This window comes from Talpa europaea (genome assembly GCF_964194135.1).
Source record: "Talpa europaea genome assembly, chromosome: 3".
Taxonomy (NCBI): Eukaryota; Metazoa; Chordata; class Mammalia; order Eulipotyphla; family Talpidae; genus Talpa; species Talpa europaea.
Window position 1 is genome coordinate 148,286,048 of NC_140069.1, and position 25,357 is coordinate 148,311,404.

The window sequence follows — 25,357 nt, forward strand, 5'->3', positions numbered from 1 at the left end:
AGAACCTGCTGGTGTTTCCATCCTTGAGATGACAACCACATAGCGGGGGCTTCCTGCTCACAAGGCTTTCCTCCGAGGGCCCCAGCCCGCCCCTCAGCACCCAGGGAGAGCCTGGAAGTCAGTTATCTAACGTCTTCCTCCAGTCCAGAAGCTAGAGGGAAATTAATTAGTTTTTCTGCTTTCCTCTCTGGTTCTTGTCCCCTGTGAGAGGAAGGGGGGGTCATCAGGCTTGTGTAAGTGGTGAGCTCCCTCTCCTGTATCAGACCCTCCACCGCACGAGAGATGAACACGTAGAGGATGAAAGCCGGACCTTGATTTCCACATGGGAGAAGTGACGGGAAATAGACAGTCTGGCTAAAGAAATTACCCCGGCACAGGAGGCTGACGTCCTCTCACAAAATTTACTGAAGTTTTTTAAAATTAGAGTCTGAGTTTTCAAGATTTCCTCAGTGTTCTGGGAAGCATTAGCACCCACTGGCTGGCCAGGAAGGCCTATTAAATTACAAGGTTTCGGATCTGGTGCGAGACGAGTGGAGGCCGAGGACCTGCTTTCCTACCACGTGGCGTCTGCAGGGCCAGGACCACAACTGAGAGGGGCTTGACAGCCAGACACCCCGTGCTTGGCAGAGAAGAAAGGGAATCGCCTCATCATGGTGAAGCGGAGCAGGAGCCGCCCTGTGGGAAGGCTGGGCTCTAGAAGCCGCACATTCCACTTTCCACCCCTAAGAGTTTCAAGGATCCCAGTCACACCACACCCTGCAATTCTGAGGAACCTTTGACTCAGGCAACCCTGCACCACCTCAGTTCAATGTGGAAGCCACTGTTACTTGGTGCCCTTGCAACACTTTATTTTAATCTTAAACCAGTTTATCACCTGCTCTTAGCTCTCTTTATAGCCCGTGGTGGTTGGAACAAGGAAATCGAAGACCAGAAGCCACCTGGGTGGAGTCAGTGTAATGGACGCTGACCCTAGGCAAGGACCTGCCGGATCACATAGCACAACACCTCCACTGAACCTTTCAGTTTGTCTTCCCCTGGGCGCGCCCATTCTCACCAGATGGGACTAGGAGACTTGGCTGAACATTACCCTAAGTGAGGGTTAAATATTAAATTCTCTCATCCTGTGCTCTAGGTATCTTTAAGTCCAGAGGTTGCCTGGTGGTTGGAAAAAGGAGAGTGAAGACCAGAGACTGGACCAGAAACCAGACTAGTTGGCATCAGTGCAAGGAACCCCGAAGCTCCCAAAACTTATATATCCCAAAGCCTCTCCACATGGGAGCCTCTTTGTTTGAGGGGGTCCTCCTGGAGCTCTGTCCCTTGCCCTGTCTTTGACAGTTTATCTGACACCTTGGCCTTCTGAGCGGCACCCGAGTCCTCTTTTCATTCTTGGCAGGGGTTGTCAAGAGCCCACAGGCCGGCCTGGTGTCTGATAAAGCCACCTTCGCCCATAACGCCCTGTTCCCAGCAACTGAAGAGTGAGCAGGGGAAGCTTGTTCAGGCTGAGCCACTCCTGTTGCCATAGGCTTGGGAGAAGGGCTAGAAATCCTCCCATATCCGGAGGGTCACAAGGACAGACCTAGTTCCAGGGTCATTTCATCAGATACAAATGTTACCAGCTGGGCCCAGGGCTGCAAAGATCCTTCTTCTCCCCAGGATTCTGGAGGAAATGTATACACCTACATAAATGAGTCAAATGAGTCACATGTTTACCATGAGTCTGGGACCTCCCAGCCAAGAGGTAGTGGCGGCCAAGTCAGGGGTCAGAGGTCACTGGTAGGGTCTTCATTGTTCTCTCTGAAAAAAATAAACCTGATTGGACATCAGGGGTCCCCTCACAGCCAAATACAGCCTCAGACAGGAAATCAAAAGAGTAAGACTGGGCCTCCCCTGGTGGTGCAGCAGTTGAGCGCTGGGCCATGAGGCTGCCCGCAGCCTCTGCAGCACCGGTTCGTACCCCGGCCGCCGGCGAGGGTCCCACAAAATAAATAAATAAATAAATAATGATTAAAAAAGAAAAGAGTAAGACTGAGCTGGACCTGCCCCAGAGAGGACCCCTTGGTCTGCCTGTAGGACGAAGCAAGGAGCCCGAGGTGGAGGTCATGTGTGGACCCCACAGGTCAGAAGGGAGTGAGGACATTCTTTTCTGTCTGTTGCTAGTTTTTGAAATGTAAAAATGTCAGGCTCCCTAACACCCTGAAATGCTGAGGAAGATCAACTGTTTTTCTTTGGTGAAAAGAACATTAGCAAGAATCACTCAGACACTCTCCCTCTTGGGTGTGGAGGTGAAAGCACAACCTTTCTACAACAGGGAAGACAGGGTCAGGTTTAGTTGCCAGCACTGCCTAGAGGACTCCTCTCTGTGGGTTTCAAATTCTAAAGAGAAAAGACTAGATCCAAGAGAATGATTAGTACGTGCTGTTATTCCCGTCCAGCTCTGTACATGATGGGGTGAGATAGACCTAGAGCAGGGACAGAACTGAGAAGGGTAGAAGGAAGCGTGAAGAAGTTAATCAGAAATCCCCCCAAATTCAAGAAGGATTATGGCCTCCCTGCCTCAGAACTGTGGCTTGCGCCTAGTCCATTGCATCTCCAGGGCGCAGGGTGAACACATATTTAGGAGCGCCCCTGCATGCCAGGAACATGGTCCGTGTGGTGAACAGGGAAAAGGTGCTGCTACCCGCTGCTGTGGCCGTGGACTAGTGGACTGAGGCAGCAGGTTAGGAAACCGTGACAGTAAGTTAATGCTGGGTCCAAGCAAACCCAGTGTCAGATAGTGGGGTCGGGGGAAGGATCTCCTCCCTGACCTGGGGGAGGGAGTGGTTTCCACGGGCAGATGAGACACCTGTGTGGGGGCAGCTGTCTGGGTCTTCAGCGGGTAACTGACCCCTTGGGCCCTCTGCCTTATGTGGAAGGAGCCTGGAAGGACCCCTCCTCCCACTTCCTCTGCAAGCCCTGGTCCAAGAGAGATGCCCTTGAAGATTGGGAGGGCAGAGGACAAGGATGCCCAGGCACAATGCAACCAGACAGTAGGCGCATCTCTAGCTGCTGGGTCCTGGAACCCACGCAGCTGGGCCCAGTGCACTTCAGGCCCTCCACCCCAGCTGGGAAACCTCTCCTCCCTGGGCGGAAGCATGTCTGTTCTCGATACCCAGAGAACAGCGCTCCTAGCCGGCCACTCTGCCCACGTGGAGGGAGGTAACGTGTTTCTGGAGACTGAGAGTCCAGACAAGCAGACCTGCAGCAGCAAAGAGCATTCTCAGGGATTCTGGAGTGGGAGGTGTGAGGAGACCCAGATCTAAGGCGAGGGGAAGTGTGGGGTGAGAGGGTGAGGGGCCGGGGGGCAGGGATGGAGGGTGGGGGTGACCACAAGGGGATCTGGGCCCTGTAGCTGCTGAATTCTCATCTGATATGCTTAGAATTTTAAAAGTCTCTAAAACCAAAAATTAATTAATTTTACCATGCATTTGCCAATCTCTTCATAAATGTGGGGTACCCGCAGCCACGCTCCAGGGTCCTCTCAGGAGTGCCTGGTCACCCTGAGCACACAGCGCCAAGGAACATCACTTGCACTTTCCTAAATTTCAAATCAGATCATCTTTGATGTCGTTCAAACAGTCTGGTCTTCACAGGCAATTGTTCCGTGTCTTCATGAAGGTTGTTCATGCTTTGTGTCCTTTAACATTTTTCATGTTTTCTTAAAAATTTCAATAAAATTTCCATTGCCAGTTCATAACTTCCTTTACCATCCAGCCTCTAAAGGGGGTGTGCGGGTGTGCAGGCGTGGGTGAAGGAAGGTTGTGCAATAAGCCAAGTTGTTTCATATCTCACTCAAGTTACAAGTTCAGATCTTATTAAACATCCTTTAGAATATTTCGTTGGCTGTTTCATTCAGTACCCAAAGGGCTCGTTTTTTTCATTCTGGATTTGCTTATTGATAGGAAACCATTGGCCCCACTCCCTGTGTATCTGCTGTAGATGCCTGTGATGGCCTGGGTATTCGCTGTGTCTCTGACAGCTTTTTTGAGTTTATCTCCCTGAGCTCCAACAAACTGTTACTGTTTGTCCTTAATGCTGCCATATGTGACCTTCCCTTTTCTCTCCTTCCTGTGGTAGATTCCTTGCTCAGCCCTCTGCCATCCAGTTATGCCACTATTTTGCCTTTATTTTGAAGTTACAAATGTGTCCATATTGCAGTTAGAGGTAGTTTAATTTTGTTACAGATAATAATCAGTATTTAAATTTAATCACCACTTACAAGGTAGATCGGCTCATGATAACTCATGTGGTCCATAAAAAATTCTCATGAAAGTATTACAAGCAAGTGCACAACAGCTCATTCAAAGTAAGACTGTCCCCGACACTGACCAGCTCTGTGATGTGTTTAGCATAATAATGGACATTAGAAATACATTCTCCTTTAGTGCAGCAAATATATGATAGACACAGTGTGTATTTCTACCTAAACAATAAAGCTGGGTCAAGGTAAAATATCCTACTCTGCTTGCAGTTGTAATTTAAAATGTAATCCATTTATAATGAAATAAATTTAAAAATCAATTTCTCAGGAGCTCCAGCTGGATTTCTCATGCTCAATAGCCCCATGAGGCTACCATTCTGGATGTGTATTTTCTTGAAATTACTCAAATATTTGGAAATTAATCACTCTTCTAATTAATTTATATAAGTGAAAAAAGGCATCACAAAGAAGATTAAAATTTTTAAAAAATTTTTTTCAGGAGAGCTTTGGCTATTCGGGGTTTTTGGTGATTCCATATGAATTTCGTCAATAATTGTTCTATTTCTTTGAAGAATGTCATTGAAATTTGTATTGGAATAGCATTGAATCTGTAAATTGCTTTTGGTAGGATGGCCATTTTGATAATGTTAATTCTGCCAATCTATGAACAGGGGATGTCTTTCCATTTCTTTGTGTCTTCTTCTATTTCTTTTAGCTGAGTTTTCTTTGTATAGGTCCTTTACCTCTTTTGTTACATTTATTTCCAAGTATTTGATTTTTTTTTGCTTCAATAATAAAAGGGATGGTTTTCTTGATTTCTTCTTCTTCAGATTTATTGTTTGTTTATAGGAAGGCTACTCATTTTTGCATGTTGATTTTGTATCCTGCCACTTTACTAAACTGATTGATGAGTTGAATTAGTTTTTCTGTGGAGTTTTTGGGGTTCTCTATGTATATTATCATATCATCTGCAAATAGTGATAGTTTAACCTCTTCCTTGCCTATTTGGATTCCTTGGATGTCTTTCTCTTGTCTTACTGCTCTGGCTAGGACTTCCAGTATTATATTGAAAAGCAGTGGTGAGAGTGGACATCCTTGTCTTGTTCCAGATCTTAATGGAATTGCTTTCAGCTTTTCACCATTGAGAATGTTATTGGCTATGGGGTTGTCATATGGCCTTTATGATGTTGAGGTAGAGGAAATCCCCTTGTATCCCGGGGATTTTATTAATCACAAATGTATGTTGTACTTTGTCGAAAGCTTTCTCAGCATCTATTGATATTATCATATGATTTTTATATTTCTTTTTGTTGATGTGTTGGATTACATTGATTGATTTTCGGATGTTGAACCATCCTTGTGTCCCTGGAATAAATCCTACTTGGTCGTGGTGAATTATCTTATGGATACATTGTTGGATTCTGATAGCTAAACTTTTATTGAGGATTTTTGCAACCATGTTCATTAGAGAGATTGGCCTGTAGTTTTCTTTTTGTGTGTGTTGTCCTTGTTCAGTTTTGGCATGAGCGTAATGTTGGCTTCATAAAACGTATTTGGTAGTATTCCTTCCTTCTCAATTTTTTTAGTTGGTGTGCCATAGGCGCTAGTTGATTTCTGAACATTTGGTGGAATTCATTTGTGAAGCCATCTGGTCCTGGGCCTTTGTTTTTGAGGAGGGTTTTAATTATTGCCTCAATTTTGCTGCTTGTAATTGGCCTGTGTAGGTGTTCTGTTTCTTCTTTATTTAGCTTTGGATGATTGTAGAGTTCTAGGAATTTGTCCATCTCTTCTAGATTGTTGAACTTGTTTGCATATAACTGTTCATAGTAATCTCTGATTATTCTTCTGATTTCTATTGTGTCTCTTGGAATTTCTCCTCTTTTGTTTATTATTCTATTTATTTGTGCTTTATCCTGGTTTTTCTTTGTGAGCCTGGCTAAAGGTTTGTCTATTTTGTTTATATTTTCAAAGAACCAAGTTTTGGTTTCATTGATCTTTTGGGTTTTTTTTTAACTTCTTTTTCTTTCATTTCTGTTTTTCTTTCATTTCTGTTTCTGTTTTCATTTCTTATTGTTTCCTTTCTTCTATTGGATTTTGGGTTTTTTGTTATTCTTTTTCCAGTTCTTTAAGGTGGGACATAGGTTGTTTCTTTGAGTTCTTTCTTCTTTCTTGAGCCTGTATTGCTATATATTTTCCTCTTACAACTGCTTTTACCATATCACATGCTGGTCCGCGGCAACATACCTTCTGGAGAGTTGTGTCCTCATTGTCATTTGTCTCAAGGTATTTTTAAATTTCTTCTTTCATCTCCTCATTGATCCAATGGTCCTCCAGTAGTGTTGGCTTCAATCTCCATGAGGTAGAAGGGTTCCTTGCTTTCTTCTCATAGGTTATTTTTAGTTTAGTGCCTTTATGGTTATAGAGAAGATAGTTGGTATGATTTTGATCTTAGTGTATCTGTTGATATTTGTCTTGTGTACTAGTGTGTGATTGATCCTGGGGAATGATCCGTGTGCACTTGGGAAAAATGTGTACTCAGATTTTTTTGGGTTCAGTGTCCTATAGCTGTTTGTTAAGTCCATGAGGTCTTTATTTTGAGCTCTAGTGTCCTTGTTAATTTTTGTTCTTGTTGCTCTGTCCATTCATGAGAGTGGTGTGTTGAAGTCTCCTATTGCAAATGTATTTTCTCTAATGTCTGCTCAGAGATGATAATAATTGTCTGATATACGTTGGTGCTTCTTCGTGTGGTGAGTATATGTTGATGAGTGCTATGTCTTCCTGATGCATTGTCCCCTTAATCATAATGTAGTGATCATCTAAGTCTCTTTTTACTTTTTTTTTATTTGAAGTCTATTTTATCTGATATAAGCATAGCTTTTCCTACCTTCTTTTTTTGGTCTATTTGCTTGTAGTATTGTTTTCCAAGCTTTTACTTTCAATCTATGTTTATCTTTTGCCGTTAAATGTGTTTCCTGTAGACAGCAAAAGGTTGGGTTCTGTACCCCAAGGGGGACCCCAGCAGAAGCTGGTGCCTGTGTTCACCGAAAGGAGTGCCTGTGACATTTGCAGTAGTGCTGCTCAGAATAACAAGCACTAGTAAATATCCATTAAAAAGAAGTGTTCTCAGGCCTCCCTGGTGGTGCAGGCATTTGAGCACAGTGTGGTGAACCTGTCCATAGCCTCTACAGTGCCGGTTCGATCCCTGACGACCTGGGCTGACTATGACCCAAGGCCCCAGGAACCAGCAGCAGGACAGGTGCATGGAGGGAAGGGGTGAGCCAGGCCTCCTGCAGCCCCAGTCCAGTGACAGAGAAAAGTTTCCTTTTTCTCTGCAAAGGCAAACCCCCATCGCTGGCTCCGCCCACCTGAGCTTCCTGTGCTTGTGGCCCAAGGCTCAGGGCTCCAGAAGGAGGAACACACTTGTCCTCACTCTCAGCAGAAGCAGCAGCTCAGGGCTCTCCCGGAGAACTCGAGACTCATCATCTGCAGAGAAGGTGAGGCCAGGAAGGCTGTGGGCTTGGTGATGCGCGGTGAGAGAGTGAGTGTGAGTGTGGGGGGACATGCAGGGGAGCAGCAGCCTGGCTGGCGTTGGGGGAGATGTGTCAGGAAACCAAGAGATTTACTAGAGCGATGCCACATGTCACTGCTTAGATTTCATAATTCATTGATGGTGTATTTCATTTGAATCAAGAGGCTAAAAATAAATCTAATCTAAGAAGATTCCAGGTCGTCACTTTATGCCTTTCCTGCAAGAATCCCAAGTTCCTCTTGCTGGAAGAAGGTGCTGGCAGCTGGAATCCAATCTAAGCCATGAAGGTGCCTAGCTGCAGGGTGTGTCCTATTCTAGATCTTTCCAATAGAGTGTGTGTGTGTGTGTGTGTGGTGTGCACAGTCACGGATACACACAACTTCAGGGTCACACCGACAGTACTAGAGGCAAATTATAAAAAGAGCTTAAAGGTGATTTGGTTCTTTCCACCTTAGGATGCACTTGGCTGGAGGTTTTCATGCAATTCATGTGTTTTGAATCACTTGGAGTTTCTCTTGTCTCTACTCTCTGTGATGTTCTCAGGCACACGGGTCTGTTCTTGTTTCCTTTCCTTTTTAAGAAGGAATTTTCAATATAATCTCGTTGTAATGTACAATATTGTCATCACTCTAAGATCAAAATACCAAACAGAGTGAATCCAAAGAAGCCGGGGTCCTGCTTCCCATACCCCGCCCAGGCCCCCCACCCACCGGTCCTCCTCCTCAGAGAGAGAGAGAGAAAGAGAGAGAGAAAGGGAGGGAGAGAGAGAGGGAGAGACCCCTCGTTCTCTCTCTCACCCTCCCCCACCGCCCTGGGCCTCCCTCCGCCCTGGGCTGCGGGAAGGAGCCGCGGTTTCGGGCGCGAGGCCTCTGTCACCCTGAAATGCGGGGACCTGCGGGTGAGGCCCCGGGGCCCGGGCGGAGCCCGCACCTGCCGGGCACTGTCTGCGGGGGACGCGGAGTTTGCCCGGAGACCCTTCCTCTGGGCCCCAGGCCTCGGGGGCGCGTGTGGGGGATGCTGGCCCGGGGTCTGGCCCTGGCGCCCCCTCCCCGACGCGCCCTCACGTCCTGGCCGCGGGGTGGCGCTTGTCCTGCGTCCTCCGGGATCCTGGGGACCCCAGAAGCACTGCAGGGTCCCCCCCTCCAACTGTTGCCCGCTGTCGGGAAGGCGGGGTGCGGCCCAGGCACCTTATGGTCAGAGTCGCAAACCCCAAGTCCAGGTGTCCCCCTCGGGCCCGGTTCGCGTCTGTGTTTTGTTTTTTTTTTTCTCTTTTTTATTATTAATTTTTAAATATTTTACATCAGTGTTCATTTTTAAACAACATGAACGTCCCTCACCCCCTCAGGTGCATCCCCTAGAGTTTCCTTCCCCAGGGCGCCCCTGCACCATCCCCTGGTCCCCTGTGCTCCTCCCTCCTCCCTCTCACCCCTTTCCCCCACTCCCTGCAGGATGTCCCTGGTTTACAATTGTCTGATTTTGCTTTGTTGTGTTTTGTGCTGTTATTATTTTTTAACACTGATGCCTCATCTGTGTTTTGGGGTAAATTTGGGAAAGTTCCCCCAAGCTCAGGCTTGGGAGGCTCGGGCCTGTCTCCTGCAGTGTCATGGGGCGTCGCTTCTGGGGGTGAAATCTGGACAATCTGTTACAGGGCAGGGAGAGGGGCACCCCAGATCCCCCAAACCTGCCTGCTCTAAATGGGTTCTGCCATCCGCCGCATCAACACAAAACATATGAGACTTCAATGGGAAGGACCTTTAATACAACTAGGAAACAACACAGGAAAGGCAAAGAATCTAGTTTCTAAACCAAGCACCCAAAGTGAACCGTCCCCTCGTGGGTAAAAGTCCACCCAAGCGGGATTGGCCCAGAGCAAGGCCCCAAAGCCTGTCCCAAGTCTAAAGGACCTTCCAGTGGGGACCCACAGAAAAGGGTCACAACCAACCAGACGGAGGGAAAAGAGCAAAATCAAAATCAAGACAAAAACCACCATTGGCACCTCCCCACGGGTCTCACCCACATCTGTGTCACCTGGTCCACGACCAAAAGGCAAGCGCAGTGTCTTCACGCATCTCTTGGCTCCATGCGCCTCCTCCAGGTCTCCTCCTAGCTCCATCTGCTTCCTTCCTTCCTCAGTCTCCTCTGCAGCTTCTTCTCTCCCTGCTCAGCTCCACCCTCCCTTGAGTGGGGCAGGAAACCTGGAACCTCCCTCTTTCCTGGGGACCACCCTGTTACACCTCCTGCTGGTCCTGGGGAGCATGAGGGGTGCGGGGCCTGCCCTCCCGGTCAGCCTGGCCTTCCCCCTGGGCCCCACCCCTGCAGAGGCACCCCCCTCAGGCCTGTGTGGCTAGGAGTGCAGTCTCCTGCCCAGTACCCCTGTGTGCAGCACCCTACGAAGCTCGCCGGGTGAGTCACCGCCACCCTGTGTCTTCTCCCCCCCCCCCGGCCCTGTCCTGGCTGCTTCTCCCTGCGCTGACCAGGCTCTGCCCCCGACAAATGCGGTCTGGAGAGTGAGAGTGTGTCCAGCTGAGGGAGCTGCTGTCTCTGGTGCTAAATAGCTAGAAAAAGAAACATGTTCAGCTGCTCTTCTGTGGAGTGATTGGAAGAGAATGGCTCCTCGCAGGTTCTATGAACCATGTTTCTCCCATTGAGCTTCCCCAGCCCCACCTCACCACTTGGTTCTTAGAATAAACTGCCATTTCTTACAACGCAGCTGATTCTCTTTCCTGACACGTTACCCGGGGGCTGTGCTGGGGTCACAGGCAAGAGGCACGGGTCACGGTCTTTTCTGCCTTAGCCCAAGTCAGGCAGCTCAGGTGATGCTCACCTCCTAGGACGAATTGTAAGGTTTGCTCTTGTCTGTCTTGGGGTTAAGTGTGGAGGGCGGGAGTCTGCAGCCGAGGGTTGGGTGGGATGGTCCTGGGACAGCTCCAGGCTGAGGCTCTCTGTGGCAGCTCCTCAACTGTGGAGTCTTCACCATCAGGGTCACTCTCTATCTGATGCCACTACAGGGTCCATGACGGGCACGGGCATCTGGCTGATAACTCATTAAAAACCTCAGTATCTTCACACATATTGGTAAAATAACTATGTCTTAAAATATATGCACATGGCCAAAATTTTAAATGTATATCAAGAGATCTCTGTGTCTGTTTGTGTCTGTCTTTGTGTTTTTGTTTTGTTTTGTTTTTTACCTCTGGAGGACTAATTATAAACAGCTCCTATAATAAGTTCCCATAAAAACAAATTTTGAGATCATGATCCAAAATTTTTAATATACAAGAACTAGTTCAAATTTTATGATATAATTCAAAGCATATATGCCTTAAAGTTATAATGTTAAATATTAATAGTCCACTCTTTTTAAATGTATCTTTAAAGTATTTTTCTTTCCTTGACTAAAAATGTGTATATATATATATATATATATATATACTTACATATGTAAATTTTTGTGTCATATTAACTTTACCAAGTGAAACCAAGCTATACTGTTTTTAAGTCAATTTTAAAAACTGCAATGTTTAAATAAAATTTTGGGGTTGCGAACACACAAAGCACCTCCTTGTGTTCTGGACTACTGAAAGGAAACCACCATCATGATTTGTTGAAAGTTTTAGTAGTGTCTGAAGAAAAGAGGAAGAGCAATTAATGACTGATGGAAAGTAAAAAAAAAAAGAAGGTAAAGAGAGAGTAGTTTTTTCTTAAAATTAAAATGTCTGGTTGTGCCAGAATGTGGAAAAATAGAAAAAAAGCTAAAATTAAGGCTATGTAGTAAGTTGTAGAAGGTTTGAGGGAACTGAATTTTATTTGCCTTGGTTTATAAAACCTGCAAATAATGGGTTTGAAGAGAAACAATGATATGTGCTGGAAATTTAACTGTATAGCATTATTTGATGATTTTTATTCATTTTTATTTGATCATATTTATTCATTTGATGGAAAAAACCATAATTAATACTGAAGCCTGCCTTCATGTGGCCACACAGTCCATTTCAGTAAAAATTGCCCTCATAAATCAGTAATTGCTTCAAGAGAAACTAATTCTCCTAACCCTGAAGCAGGAGGGTGAGACTAGAAAAGGTGCTCTGTCATCTGTAGTATCAGGGGTTATGAGTCTGCCCTCCAGGTGCTTCTCATCTGCTTGATGGCTGGGTATTGTTATTGAGATCAAGCCCTAGTTCCCCAGCCTTGGTTTTAACCTTATCAACAAGGTGTTCCACTGATCAGCTTCTGCAGTCCCTTGTTATACATTGACCCCCAACCCCCAGTGTTTGTGGTCATAGCTCATGATGCATACTCTTCCTAACGTGATCCAGCTTTGTGCGCTTGATTGATTTGAAGGACTCCTTGCAGGGCTGGACTCCTGGACCTAACTGACCAGGCCCTTCTGACCTTGCTTAGGATTTAGAACTGTAGGTGACAAAATGGCAGCTGGACAGGCCGCTTAGGATTAGGAGACCTGCTGAAGGAGGCCTTGATGCCCCAGCCAAATAAGACACTGGCAAGCAGCGAAGCTTAAAGGGCCTCACACCCTGGGGCTGAAGATTCCTTGTGCCTCACACCGTGGGGCTGAAGATATAACATTCCTTCACTTTTTGTTCTTGGTCATAAAAAGAAAAAAATTTCCCAAAAAGTACATTAGACACTACATTATATGCATCAGTATACTGCAAATAAAGGGCACGGAAAATTATCTGTTAGAAACTAATTATTAAACAATTTGGCCTACTTGACAATGGGAGACAACTTATTGAGCATGGCTGACAATCATTGCAATACAACAATTATAGTAGGTCCTTCTTTTTTGTTTTCTCTTGACGTTTCTTGGGAAAGTTTTTAAAATGAAGTTATTTGAGTTAAGAAATTTCTAGGTAGAAAAAGTTCTGATAGCTGAGCAGTAGCTGGCCTCCGGCTGAAGGCCATGTGAATAAAATAGTCTTTTAATGCTTAGGCTTTAGCTGATAGGGATGCACTGGTGGCTATCCACTGTTTTAAAACTTTTTTTTTTTAATTTTTTTTTATAGAGGCATGTTTTATTTATTTATTTGTTTGTTTTGTTTATACATGCACTTGGTACAGTCAGAAGCGCGGGAGGGTGAGAGAATTCACCAGAGCCAGAGCGGGGAGCAGAGCAGGCAGAAGGACCGAAGGACACTGCTGAGGGGAGCAGCTGGCGGCAGGAGAGGTCTGCGTGCCATGTGGGACCCTCCTCCGGTGGCCGGGGAGCAGCCGGGGATCGAACTGGTGCTGCAGAGGCCGTGGGCAGCTTCGCAACCCAGCGCTCAACCACTGCGCCACTGGGGAGGCCCTATCCACTGTTTTAAATAATTGTCTAGTTAAAATAATAAGTGTTAGGTCTGGTTTTTTATAATTAGTGTTAGGTCTGATTTTTTTTTTAAATGTTTTTTTTTTAATTTTATTTATTTATTTGTTTGTTTGTTTGTTTGTTTATACATGCACTGGGTACAGTCAGAAGCATGGGAGGGTGAGAGAATTCACCAGAGTCAGAGCGGGGAGCAGAGCAGGCAGAAGGACCGAAGTACACTGCTGAGGGGAGCAGCGGGCGGCAGGAGAGGTCTGCGTGCCATGTGGGACCCTCCTCCGGTGGCCACGGAGCAGCCAGGGATCGAACTGACGCCACAGAGGCCGCGGGCAGCTTCGCAACCCAGCGCTCAACCACTGAGCCACCGGGGAGGCCCTAGGTCTGATTTTTTTATCTATTAACCTTGAAGGCTACTGTCTAGCTGGGACCTGTAGGAGCCAGTCGTCTATGGGAACATAATACACTAATTGTTTTTGCTTTACACATGATGATGTATTTTTTATTATTACTAATAATAAATAAATAAAGACCTGCTGAGTCTCTCGGCAGAAGATACTAACACCTCACCAAGCGTCAGTGTCTCCTCATTCCCTTCCCCTCAGCCCTTAAGTTTCAGCCCCTTACAGGTCACCTAGGCCGTCTCATCCTTTCAGCCTGACATGACATTTTGCCAGAGGCTGGTCCCCGGCAAATGGTGCCCGAACAGGGACTTGAAAGGTACGATTTCTTTCCCGTGCGGGGACGGCTAGGATCTACTCTATAGGGTAGGGTGCATACCCACCTGTAGAGAAAGCAGGTTTGGGGGAGCAGTAAGTTGGAACCGTAATAAGGCTAGTGGGTGTCTTATTACGTGATAAGGCGAGTGAGTGTCCTATCATTGAAAAGCTATTGGGCCATATTGAGTCTAAGAAAAAAGGACTCTTTATTGATATAAGTATACTTGTTAAGAGAGGCCTTCAGACCTCTCAAGCGCAATTGACTAGTTTCCTAAATTTTGTTGAGATGTGTTATCCTTGGTTTCCAAAAGATAGAAAAGAATTACAGCTGTCTGCATCCCTAAAGGACATCAAAGAGAACTCAGCTGACAGCCCTGTATTAACAAAACAGTTGCCTGAACAAATAAATCGTTTTTGCCTGGCTGGAGGCAAAATAAAAAATACAAAACAAAAGGTAAAAAAAAAAAAAATAGCCTACAGTATTAAAAAAAGTAATCAAAATTCATCAAATAATAAAATTATTTTTCAAAAATCAAAAATTAATCCCAGAGCCAGTACTGACCTCTTTGCAGAGGCATCGGCTCCCAATTATGAGACCATTCCAAAATCCAGCCCAAATTTCCAGCCTTGTCTTGACAAAAATTGTTAAAAAATAAAAATAAAAACTCAATAACAAGTAAAAAATAATGTAACATAATCTTAAATTTAAAAAAATGCTCCAATCTTTTCCTGTTAATTATTTGGGGAGGAGGCTAGGTTCCCACTAGTGGAGTTTTGCCATTTGTTTCTTTTAAAATAAATAAATAAATAAATAAGACATTTCTAAATAATAGTATTCAAAGTTCATTCACAATTAATAAAGTAATAAAAATGGTTAAATATAACTATGTAAAATTATATGACTATAATATGACTAAAAGACTTTTATTAAAATAGTATAAACCTGTTATAGAGCAACCCCGATATTAAACGGGTTCCTGGCTGTGGGTCCTCACCCGCGCGCTTTAAAGGGACTTATGAATACTCTACTACAGACACACGCAAAAGGGTTAATAAAAGGTTTACTTACAAGGGAAAAGGAAATAAGGAAAATGTACAACTCAGGGAGAAAATAGGGAAATAAAGTCTTTAATGCGTCCTACCCGATCCGACGACCTGGAAACCCAAAGTCACTCTCAGAGCTGGCCGGATGCTGCGAGCTGGCGGAGAGCCAAAAATGGAGAGCCCCCCAAAGCCCACGTGTCTGCCTTTTGTATCCACCTGGCTGCTTAACCCCACCCTCAGGTCCCAGCCACCTTCCCTTTGGTGGTGATGGGATTTGGAGTTCCCAGTGTCTTTGGCTTTGGCCTGGGGTGGGGGTGGAGTCCACAAAGCCTATATGGAATTTGCTTTGGGACATCCTTTTCCCCCTAGCAAACCCACTGCGGTAAACAGGTGCGGACTGCCCTTAATCTCAGCAAACAGCTGCCTGGACTTTTTCTCCATTGTTGAGATCACTGGCAGGTCTCTACTGCCTTCCTGCTGTGGGAAACTGAACTTTTCTATTGTCCACCTTAAAAAATTATTTTGGTTCATTCTACAAAAAAAAGTTCTATTTCCATGTGTTTCTCTGATTTTGAAGTCTCAATTGTCTTAGGCAAAAACTGTTGAGTTACTTTTGACTTACTAACAAGCTATACAAAATACTTATTGGTTAAATAAAAACTTTTAAATTTACTTATTGGACTGTAAAAGGTTAAATTTCTTGTTAAAACTAACTAACCTGGTAAAATATAAAGTGGTAATACAGACATTTTTGAGCTAAATTCTAAACCTCAGTATATTCACACATATTGGTAAAATAACTATCTCTTAAAATGTACATACATGACCAAAAATTTAAATGTATATCAAAAAATCTCTGTGTCTGTTTGTGTCTAATTTTGTGTTTTTGTTTTATTTTGTTTTTTACCTCTGAAGGACTAATCATAAATGGCGCCTATATAAGTTCTCATAAAAACAAATTTTAAGGTCATAATCTAAAATTTTTAATATACAAAAACTAGTTCAAATTTTATAATATAATTCAAAACATATATGCATTAAAGTTATGTTAAATATTAATAATTTCATATTTAAATGTATCTTTAAAGTAGTTTTCTTTTCTTGACTAAAAAAGTATGTGTGTATATATATATATATATATACTTACATATGTAAATTTTTTGTCATATTAACTTTACCAAGTAAAACTAAACTGTACTATTTTTAAGTCAATTTTAAAAACTACAATGTTTAAAGTAACATTTTGGGGTGGCGAACACACAAAGCCCCTCCTTGTGTTCTGGATTACTGAAAAAAAAAAACCGCTATCATAATTTGTTAAAAATTTTAGTAATGTCTATTAAAAAAAACAATTAAAAAATTGTTAGACACCGGTACTAATGTTACTTGTATAGCAGGGCATAATTAGCCTAATGCCTGGTCCACAAAAGCCATGCCTTCTACTTTGGTCGGACTGGAATCAGCACAAAATGTGGCAAAAAGCACTCAAATTTTAAAGTAATGGACAGGTGCCCGGGCCTTCTCAACCTTATGTTATTCCTTCCCTTCCTGTGACATTATGAAAAAAAAAATGTATTATCACAAATAAAAATATTAATTTTCAGCCCTAATAATATGGTTACATCACAAATGTTACAAATGGGCTTTCACCCTGACCAAGGGTTAGAAAAAAAATCTTCATGACAAAACAGCTCCAACTGAGCCAGTTCCCAGAAGCTCTAAGGCCGGCTTGGGGTACGGTCAAAATTTAATATGTTATTGTTATTAATTTACAAAATTGCTTTTTTACCATCCCTTTACATCCCCAAGACTGCAAAAAATCTGCATTTAGTGTCCCATCAGTAAATTTAAAAAGGCTGTTTCAACGGTATAAATAAAAAGTTCTCCCTCAGGGCATAAAAAACAGTCCAACTTTATGTCAAAAATTTGTGAATATGGTATTGTCATCCTTTAGAAATAAGTACCCTTCCACATACTGTGTTCATTATATAAATAATATTTTAATAAGTAATACCCAAGTGAACTTGTTAAATTAGGCCTTGGCCCATCTGGTAGCTTTGCTGCAAAGTTATGGACTTGTGGTGGCACCAAAAAAATTTCAAACATCTCCGCCAATTAATTATTTGGAAAAGATTGTTCGTTCTTTAACTGTGTCACCACAAAAACTACAGCTACGAACAGACTCTTTACAGACATTAAATAATTTTCAAAAACTACTTGGAGACATAAATTGAATAAAAACTCATCTACAACTAACCACTGCTGATTTACGTCCACTGTTTGATGTGTTAAAAGGTAATTCTAATACTAACTCCCCTAGGCAATTAACACCTAAAGCTACACTAGCCTTACAAAAGGTCAATAATACACTCAACAATCAACAACTGTTGCGGCTAAATTATACTAAGCTTTGGGAGTTCATAATTTTGGTCACCCCGCACACGCCAACCGGTGTTTTGTGGCAAAAGGGGCCACTAAAATGGTTACATTTACCAGTTACTGCAAAAAAGGTTGTTTGTCCCTATGCTTCCCAAGTGACTGTATTAATTGTTAAAAAAAGGCATAGGAGCGTCAAGCTCTTTGGCCGAAAATTTCCTGTTCTTGTTTTACCTTACAAAAAAAAACAACTTAATGACTTGCTTAGTTTAAGTAATGACTGGCAAATAGCCTTGCAATCTTTTTCGGGTAAAATAAAGTTTCATTTGCCTCCTGACCCTGTGTTTCATTTCTTTAAAAAAACAGGCTTTTATAGGGCCTCCTCGGTGGCGCCGCGGTTGAGCGCTGGGTTGCGAAGCTGCCCGCGGCCTCTGCGGCGCCGGTTCGATCCCCGGCTGCTCCCCGGCTGCTCCCCGACTGCTCCCCGGCCACCGGAGGAGGGTCCCGCATGGCGCGCAGACCTCCCTTGCCGCCCGCTGCTCCCCTCAGCAGTGTCCTTCGGTCCTTCTGCCTGTTCTGCTCCCCGCTCTGGCTCTGGTGAATTCTCTCACCCTCCCGCGCTTCTGACTGTATCCAGTGCTTGTATAAACAAACAAATAAAAAAAATCATAAATAAAAATACATGCCTCTTAAAAAAAAAAAAGAGGCTTTTATATTTTCAACCATTGTTAGTGTAACAGGGTGGTCCCCAGGAAAGGGGGAGGTTCCCTGCCCCACCCAAGGGAGGGTAGAGCTGAGCAGGGAGAGGAGAAGCTGCAGAAGAGACTGAGGAAGGAAGCAGGATGGAGCCAGGAGACCTGGAGGAGGCGCATGGAGCCTAGAGACACGTGAAGAAACTGCGCTTGTCTTTTGGTCGTGGACGGGGTGACACAGATGTGGGTGAGACCCGTGGGGAGGTGACCATGGCAGCTTTTATCTGGATGTTGATTTTGCTCTTTTCCTTCCGGGCTTGTCCGGTTGTTTCTGACCCTTTTCTGTGGGTCCCCACTGGAAGATGCTTTAGACTTGTGGCAGGCCTTGGGGCCTTGCTCTGGGCCAATCCCATTTGGATGGACTTTTACCCACGAGGGGATGGGTAACTTTGGGTGCTTGATTTAGAAACTAGATTCTTTGCCTTACCTGTATTGTTTCCTAGTTTTATTAAAGTTCCTTTTCATTAAAGTCTCCTATGTTTTGTGTTGATGCGGCAGATGGCCGAACCCATGTAGAATAGGCAGGTTTGCGGGATTTTGGGCTGCCCCTCTCCCTGTCCTATAACATTAGTGCTGTGCCTTTGCCAGAACCTGCTGCACTGGTGTTTACGGATGGCTCCTCCAATGGTAGAGCTGCTTTCATTATCAATGACAAACCAAAGTCCATCCAACAACTAAAACCTCAGCCCAAAAAACTCAATTATTTACAGTTCTCACAGTATTTAAAATTTTGCAAAATCAGCCATTGAACCTTTTTACTAATTCCCAATATGTAACCAAATTATTTCCTGACATTAAAACTACTATAATTGCTAATGCTAAAACTACCATTGCTCCACAGCCATTGAAGCTACAGACTTTGATAAGATCTAGGACATACAGGGTGTATGTTGGCCATATTCGTGGTCATTCTAAATTACCAGGTCCTCTAGCTCATGGAAATGAGCTGGCTAATTTGCTGACTTGAGCGGTGGCATTCACAGTACAGAAGGCAATTAATGATCATGCCCTTCATCACCAAAATGCCGCTTCACTGCGGAAACAATTCCATCTGACTCAAGAAACAGCCCAAAAAATTGTTTGCAAATACTCGGTTTGCCCCACCGCTCACCCTTCACTTCTGATGGGGGTGAACCCATGAGGCCTCAGACCAAATGATCTCTGGCAAATGAATGTCACTCATGTTACCAGTTTTGGGAGACTCAGTTTTGTCCATGTCTCCATAGACACATTTTCTCATGTTATTATGGCTACTGCCCGGACAGGAGAGACTTTTAAAAATGTCTCTCAACACCTAATGTTTCGTTTTGCCTACGCTGGCAAACTTCGTACTATTAAAACTGACAATGCTCCTGCATATACATCCTCTGCCTTTAAAAAATTTTGTGCTTCATTTCAAATTGCTCATTCTACAAAAATTCCTTATAATCCACAAGGGCAAGCTATTGTTAAAAGAGCCCACCAGACTTTAAAGTCTCAAATAAATAAACTACAACAATCTAATTTTAAACATAGTTCAGCTCATCATATTTTAACTCATGCTATGTTTGTCATCAATTATCTAAATTGTAATTCTCAAGAAATGTCACCAATTAATAGACATTAGGATCCTGACCAACTGAACCCTAAACCTCAAGTTATGTAAAAAAACCTCCTTTCCGAAACATAAAAAGGCCCTAATGTGTTATTAGCCAATGGGAAAGACCATGCTTGTATCTTTCCACAGAATTCAGATGGCCCAATTTGATTTCCTAATAGGCTGGTCCGACATCATGACACGAACCCACCCCCCCACCCCCCACCCCCCCCACCCCTGTCGACCAACAGATGCCCCAAAATGCGTAGGTGCAGCCCTCTGGGACCCTATCCACCTCCTCCAAGATGCCATTGCTCCAGATCCCCTGCTGAAAAATCATCATCTTCCCTGCACCACCTTCGGGTTTGTGAAACGTCTCATCATGACAATTAAAATCTGCTCAGAAACCTGGCCTCCAATGCTCGACAGCTACTTGTACAGCAAAATGCATGCATCGCCCCGGATACTAAGTTCCTTGTCATGCTAGCAATCTTATCATGCAGGGTATCACCAGCTTCTCCTGCTCCTTTCATGCCTTCTGTTTCCTGTTGGGCTTACATCCCGGATCCCCCTTTTCTCCACCCCACTCCTTGGGGATTTCCCTCACCCCGTGTATTTACTAATTATTCTAATTTACTAGGTGGCAATTCAGACTCTTTTGTTTTGTTTAAAAGCACTAATCACTTTTCTTTTCAGGGACGCATAAAGTAAATTCTCCTCCTATGTGTTTTACATCTAATCCTGACTGTATGAAGTCTCAACTACCTGGCTGCCTACCAATTAACGACAAATATTTTTTGACAGCATCTCCAAAGCCTTCCTCCTCCAAATCTAACCGTAATTTATGGGTACTGCTTTTATCTCTCCTTGGTCCTCACAGCACTAATAAAAACATAGCTCGAGTTTCAATGTCCTCCACTATCCCAGCCTGTTTGATTTACAACTCAAATAATTCCCAAAATGCTATTGATGGTGATCACGGATTTCCCACTTGACATACTTGTATGTTTCCCTCTGCAGAAATTCGCTACCAGCCTTACCAGACTAATCTTTCTATTTATAATTTTTCGGTTCTTGAAACAGTTACATCCACCACTAATGTCCCCAAAAATTATAGGTTTCTCCTGCAGGACACTCTCATTTACAACTGGTCAAATCGCTTCATTCCACCTCTGGAACCCGTTACCCGGTGGTATTCAGCTGGATAAATTACTCCCACCTACATCGTCAACACTTCAAATGGTTCCCGTGCATACCCGGACTTGTTTCGCCTCCTTGCCGCCACTTCACCTGTGCTTTTTTGCTGACCTGGACATTCTGTTAATGTTTCCACTATACGGGCTTGTGTGGGCCCCCCTCATGCCCTCCTCATTGAGGGCCCCGGACATTTAACCATTACTTCTCATCACCATACTTTTCATGTTAATTGTACTGGCTGCATCCTCACCAACTGTATTACCTCTGTTGGCTCATTGTCTAAAGCTACTTTTGTTTTCTTACATCAACCTCCTTATGTCATGCTCCCTGTAAGCTTACAACAGCCGTGGTGTGATGACATTAAACTGTATACTTTTCAGCTTGTGGGACAGGGTCTGTGTTGCTCCAAAAGGTTTGTAGCGGCGCTTATACTGGGTATTACGGCACTTATTGCTATTATTAGTTCTGTTGCTGTTTCTACTACTGCTCTTGTGCAACAAGTTCACACTGTCTCCCATGTTAATAATTTGTCTCATAACATTGCACACACTTTAATTATCCAAGACCATATTAATAACAAGTTTAAGTCTCGCTTAAATGTTCTTAAAAAATCACTTTTGCATACTGGTAATCAAATTCAACACATAAAAACACATTTAACTATCAAATGTCATTCTAATTACAAATAAATTTGTGTCACTCCACATGTTTATAACTCTTCTTCTGTTTCTTAAAATAATGTCAAAAATCATTTATTGGATGTTTGGGATAACACAAATGTTTCCCTGGACCTTACTACTCTGCAAAAAAATATTAAGACAATTAGTTTAGCTCATGTCCCCTCCTCCACTCCTGCAAAAGTTGCTGCTTCCTTCCTGGCTTCCTCACAACGTTATACCACTAAGGTCGCCTGGTTCCCATCATTTATTACCTTAGGTGCTGTCTTGCTTGTCACCATAATTATTTTAATACTTTTCCCATTGTTTATTAAATTGCTTTTCCATGCTATCAATCAGACACGTGTTGAGTTGCGAGTTATGCAAATGATGGCCAAAAAAAAAAAAAAAAAAAAAAAACGAAAAAGGGGGAGGAGCTGCAGGAGGCCTTGATGCCCCAGCCAGATAAGACACTGGCAAGCAGGGAAGCTCAAAGGGCCTCACACCGTGGGGCCAAAGCTAAAAAGCCTCACAGCGTGGGGCTAAAAATTCCTTGTGCCTCACACCTTGGGACTAAAAATATAACATTCCTTCACTTTTTATTCTTGGTCATAAAAAAAAACTTTCCCAAAAAGTACATTAGACATTACATTATATGCATCAGTATACTACAAATAAACGACACAAAAAATTATCTGTTAAAAACTAATTATTAAACAATTTGGCCTACTTGACAATGGGAAACAACTTATTAAACATGCCTAACAAGCATTACAATACAACAATTATAGTAGGTCCTTCTTTTTTGTTTTCTCTTAAAGTTTCTTAAAAAAGTTTTTAAAATAAAGTTATTTAAGTTAAAAAATTTCTATGTAAAAAAAGTTCTAATAACTAAACAACAGCTGGCCTCTGGCTAAAGGCCATGTAAATAAAATAGTCTTTTAATACTTAGGCTTTAGCTAATAAAAATACACTGGCAACTATCCACTGTTTTAAATAATTGTCTAGTTAAAATAATAAATATTAGGTCTAGTTTTTTATAATTAGTGTTAGGTCTAGTTTTTTAATCTATTAACCTTAAAAACTACCATCTAGCTGGGACCTGTGAAAACCAGCAGTCTATAAAAACATAATACACTAATTGTTTTTACTTTACACATAATAATGTATTTTTTACTATTACTAATAATAAATAAATAAAAACCTACTAAGTCTCTCGACAAAAAATACTAACACCTCACCAAGTGTCAGTGTCTCCTCATCCCCTTCCCCTCAGCCCTTAAGTTTCAGCCCCTTACAGGCCGTCTCATCCTTTCAAAAACCCCTGACACGACATTTTGCCGGAGGCTGGTCCCCAGCAGAGACCCACTGTAGGGTAGGTAAAAGGTATCAGGCTTTTCTGCTGTACTGCCGTCAGGATAGATGAGGGAACCCTGTGGTCCTGAATGCATGCCTGATGGCGGCACCCTGGAGTGGGGACACCTGGGCTGAGACTGGACTTTTAAGGGCAGTGTCCTGGGGACGCCAGCAGCAGAAGGGGAGGGAGAGAGAGAGCGAGAGGGCCAGAGAGAGAGAGAGAGAGAGAGAACGCCTGAGAGCCCAGATAGAGTGAAGACTTGCTGGGGGCTGGGAGGCCTGCCAGCCTTCCCGCCCCCCCCCCCCCAGCGCCCCTGCCTGCTGTGTACCGGGTAAACCCCAATAAAAGCCTGCAAAAAGCCACTGAGGACTCTGACTCCTCCTTTACCTGGTCTGCTGGATCATAGAAAACCTGCTCAGTGTCCTGTCCTGCCCCTGCACCCACACTAGGTCACAAGTAACTCCGTCATGCTCTTGTAAATATTGGTGTATTTTAAAACAATGATGTGAAATTTCTCTTTTTCTGGGTAACCTGGGAAAATGAGACGCGCCCACCGCCTACACAGAGCAAGCACAGACCCCAGGCAGCGCTCCCATCCCGCCCCGAGGGGTCATGCCCTCGGCTGAGCCCCGCGGCCCAGCTGCCCACAGCCCCGCGGCAGCACCCGCTCCCCCTCGAGTCCACACCCTGAGTGCCCGACGCGCCTGCTTTGGGGTGAGGACGCTGTCTCCCCTGCACGGAACGCGAGCTGCTCCCACCAGCGTCCTCAGATCGGGTGTCACGAGGACACCTGAGCCTGTTCCGGATCAGGACGCGCGTGACACCGAAGGAGAAGACAGTGACGTCGGGCGCTGCAGACGCTGCTTTCCCGCAGAGCAAGGAGGGCGTGGGTGGAAATGAGAGAGTGAGAGGAAGGGGTGAAGCAGCGGCCCCAGGAGCCTGCAGGGCGGGTGTGCACGGAGGGCACGAGAGGAGGAGAGGCTGGGCTAGTTCTCCAGGCTTTCGTTTCTCTTCCATTTCTTATTGAGGTTTCTTACATGAACCATGTTTCTCCCTTCAGCTCCCCCAGCCCCACTCACCCCTCGGTTCTCAGGATAAATCCCGCTAGTCAGGACGCACCATTGCTTACAGAGCTCCTGACTCTCTTTCCTCACATTTCCCTCCAGGACCGACCCCGCGGCCATGGCTGACAGTGAGGACAACACTCTGAGGATCGTGCTCGTGGGGACAACCGGCAGTGGGAAAAGCGCCACAGCGAACACCCTCCTGGGGAGGAAAGAGTTTGAATCTAAACTTTCAGGCTTTTCTATCTCGGGGTGCCGGGAAGTAGCGTCCCGGGAGTGGCGGGGGAAGAAGCTTCTAGTTGTCGACACCCCGGGGCTCTTTGACACCAAGGAGCGCCTGGACACCACCTGTGTGGAGATCAGCCGGTGCGTCCTGCACTCGGCCCCGGGGCCCCACGCCGTCGTCATGGTGATGCGGCTGGACCACTACACAGAGAACGAGAAGAAAACTATCAAGTTGATCAAGAACGTCTTCGGGAATTCTGTCATGAAGCACATGATCCTCTTGTTCACGCACAAGGATGATTTGGGGAACCGCAGCCTGAGTGAGTTTATAGCACAGGGACCCGCGCCGCTAAGAAGCATGGTCGAGGAGTGTGGGGGCCGCTGCTGCGCCTTCAACAACAGGGCGGGGAGGCCGAGAAGGAGGCTCAGGTGCAGGAGCTGGTGGGGCTGATAGAGAAGATGGTGCAGAGCAACGGAGGGCTGTACTTCTCTAACAACATCTACGAGGACATGGAGAAAAAGCTCAAAGAAAAGGAGGAGAAGTTGAAGCAAAGGTACTTAGAGCAATTGTGTAAAGAAATTAAACAGGAGGAAATGGAAGATGCTGATAAACCAAAGAAAGAAAAGGAAAGGAAAACCAAAGAGCTGCAGAGGCAATGGGAAGAGCAGAGCAAAAATGCAAGGCATGAAGCTAAGGACGGTGTGCTTGACGACACTGTGACCTGGGTCAAGGATATGCTGTCAGGAGTATGGGACGGGATTTGGGAGTAATGTCAGCCTCAGCCTCCTTCCCAGTCTGCAGTGACGCGCTGATGTGGTACGTGCGCCCCTACATGAGGCCGTGGCAGGGTCTCCTGTCTTCCTTGTCCCTTTGTTACCAAACGGCGGCCTCAGTGTCCCTCAGCCAATAAAAGGAAAGCGAGTTTGAGGAAAAGGAAAGCGGTTTTATTTGTTGACACATGAGGGGGCAGCGACTCATGTCCAGAAGACCCTGTCCTGCTCCTGGGCCGTGGGCGGGGATTTACACAAGGCGGGACGGGGCGGGGGTCCGCGAAGGGGGGAGGGTCCGCACGGAGACAAGTGGGCGCCAGTTCCACACGGAGAGGGATGGCACCAGCTGGTGTTCATCAAGGGGCGGGGAAAGTGTCAGCACAGAGACGGGTGATCGCCATTGGGGGGAGGGGGAAGGGTCTGCAGGGAAACCCGGGCGCCAGCTGGTTCTTCTCCCCAAGGGGAGGGGAAGCTGCAACAAACGGGAAAGACAAGCTATGAATCCTGTTAATGCCAGATAAGGGGAACTGCAGG

General features: G+C 44.8%; 1 protein-coding gene across 1 annotated transcript; it reads left to right on the forward strand.

The window, feature by feature from the left end:
* Positions 1-23,945: 23,945 nt before the first annotated feature.
* On the forward strand, positions 23,946-24,823 carry LOC311169028 (GTPase IMAP family member 7-like; the record flags this gene model as incomplete). The annotated part of the gene is given in 2 exon segments (XM_084230725.1): positions 23,946-24,456; positions 24,459-24,823. Coding segments are annotated over 2 exon segments (876 nt in total).
* Between the last annotated feature and the right edge of the window lie 534 nt (positions 24,824-25,357).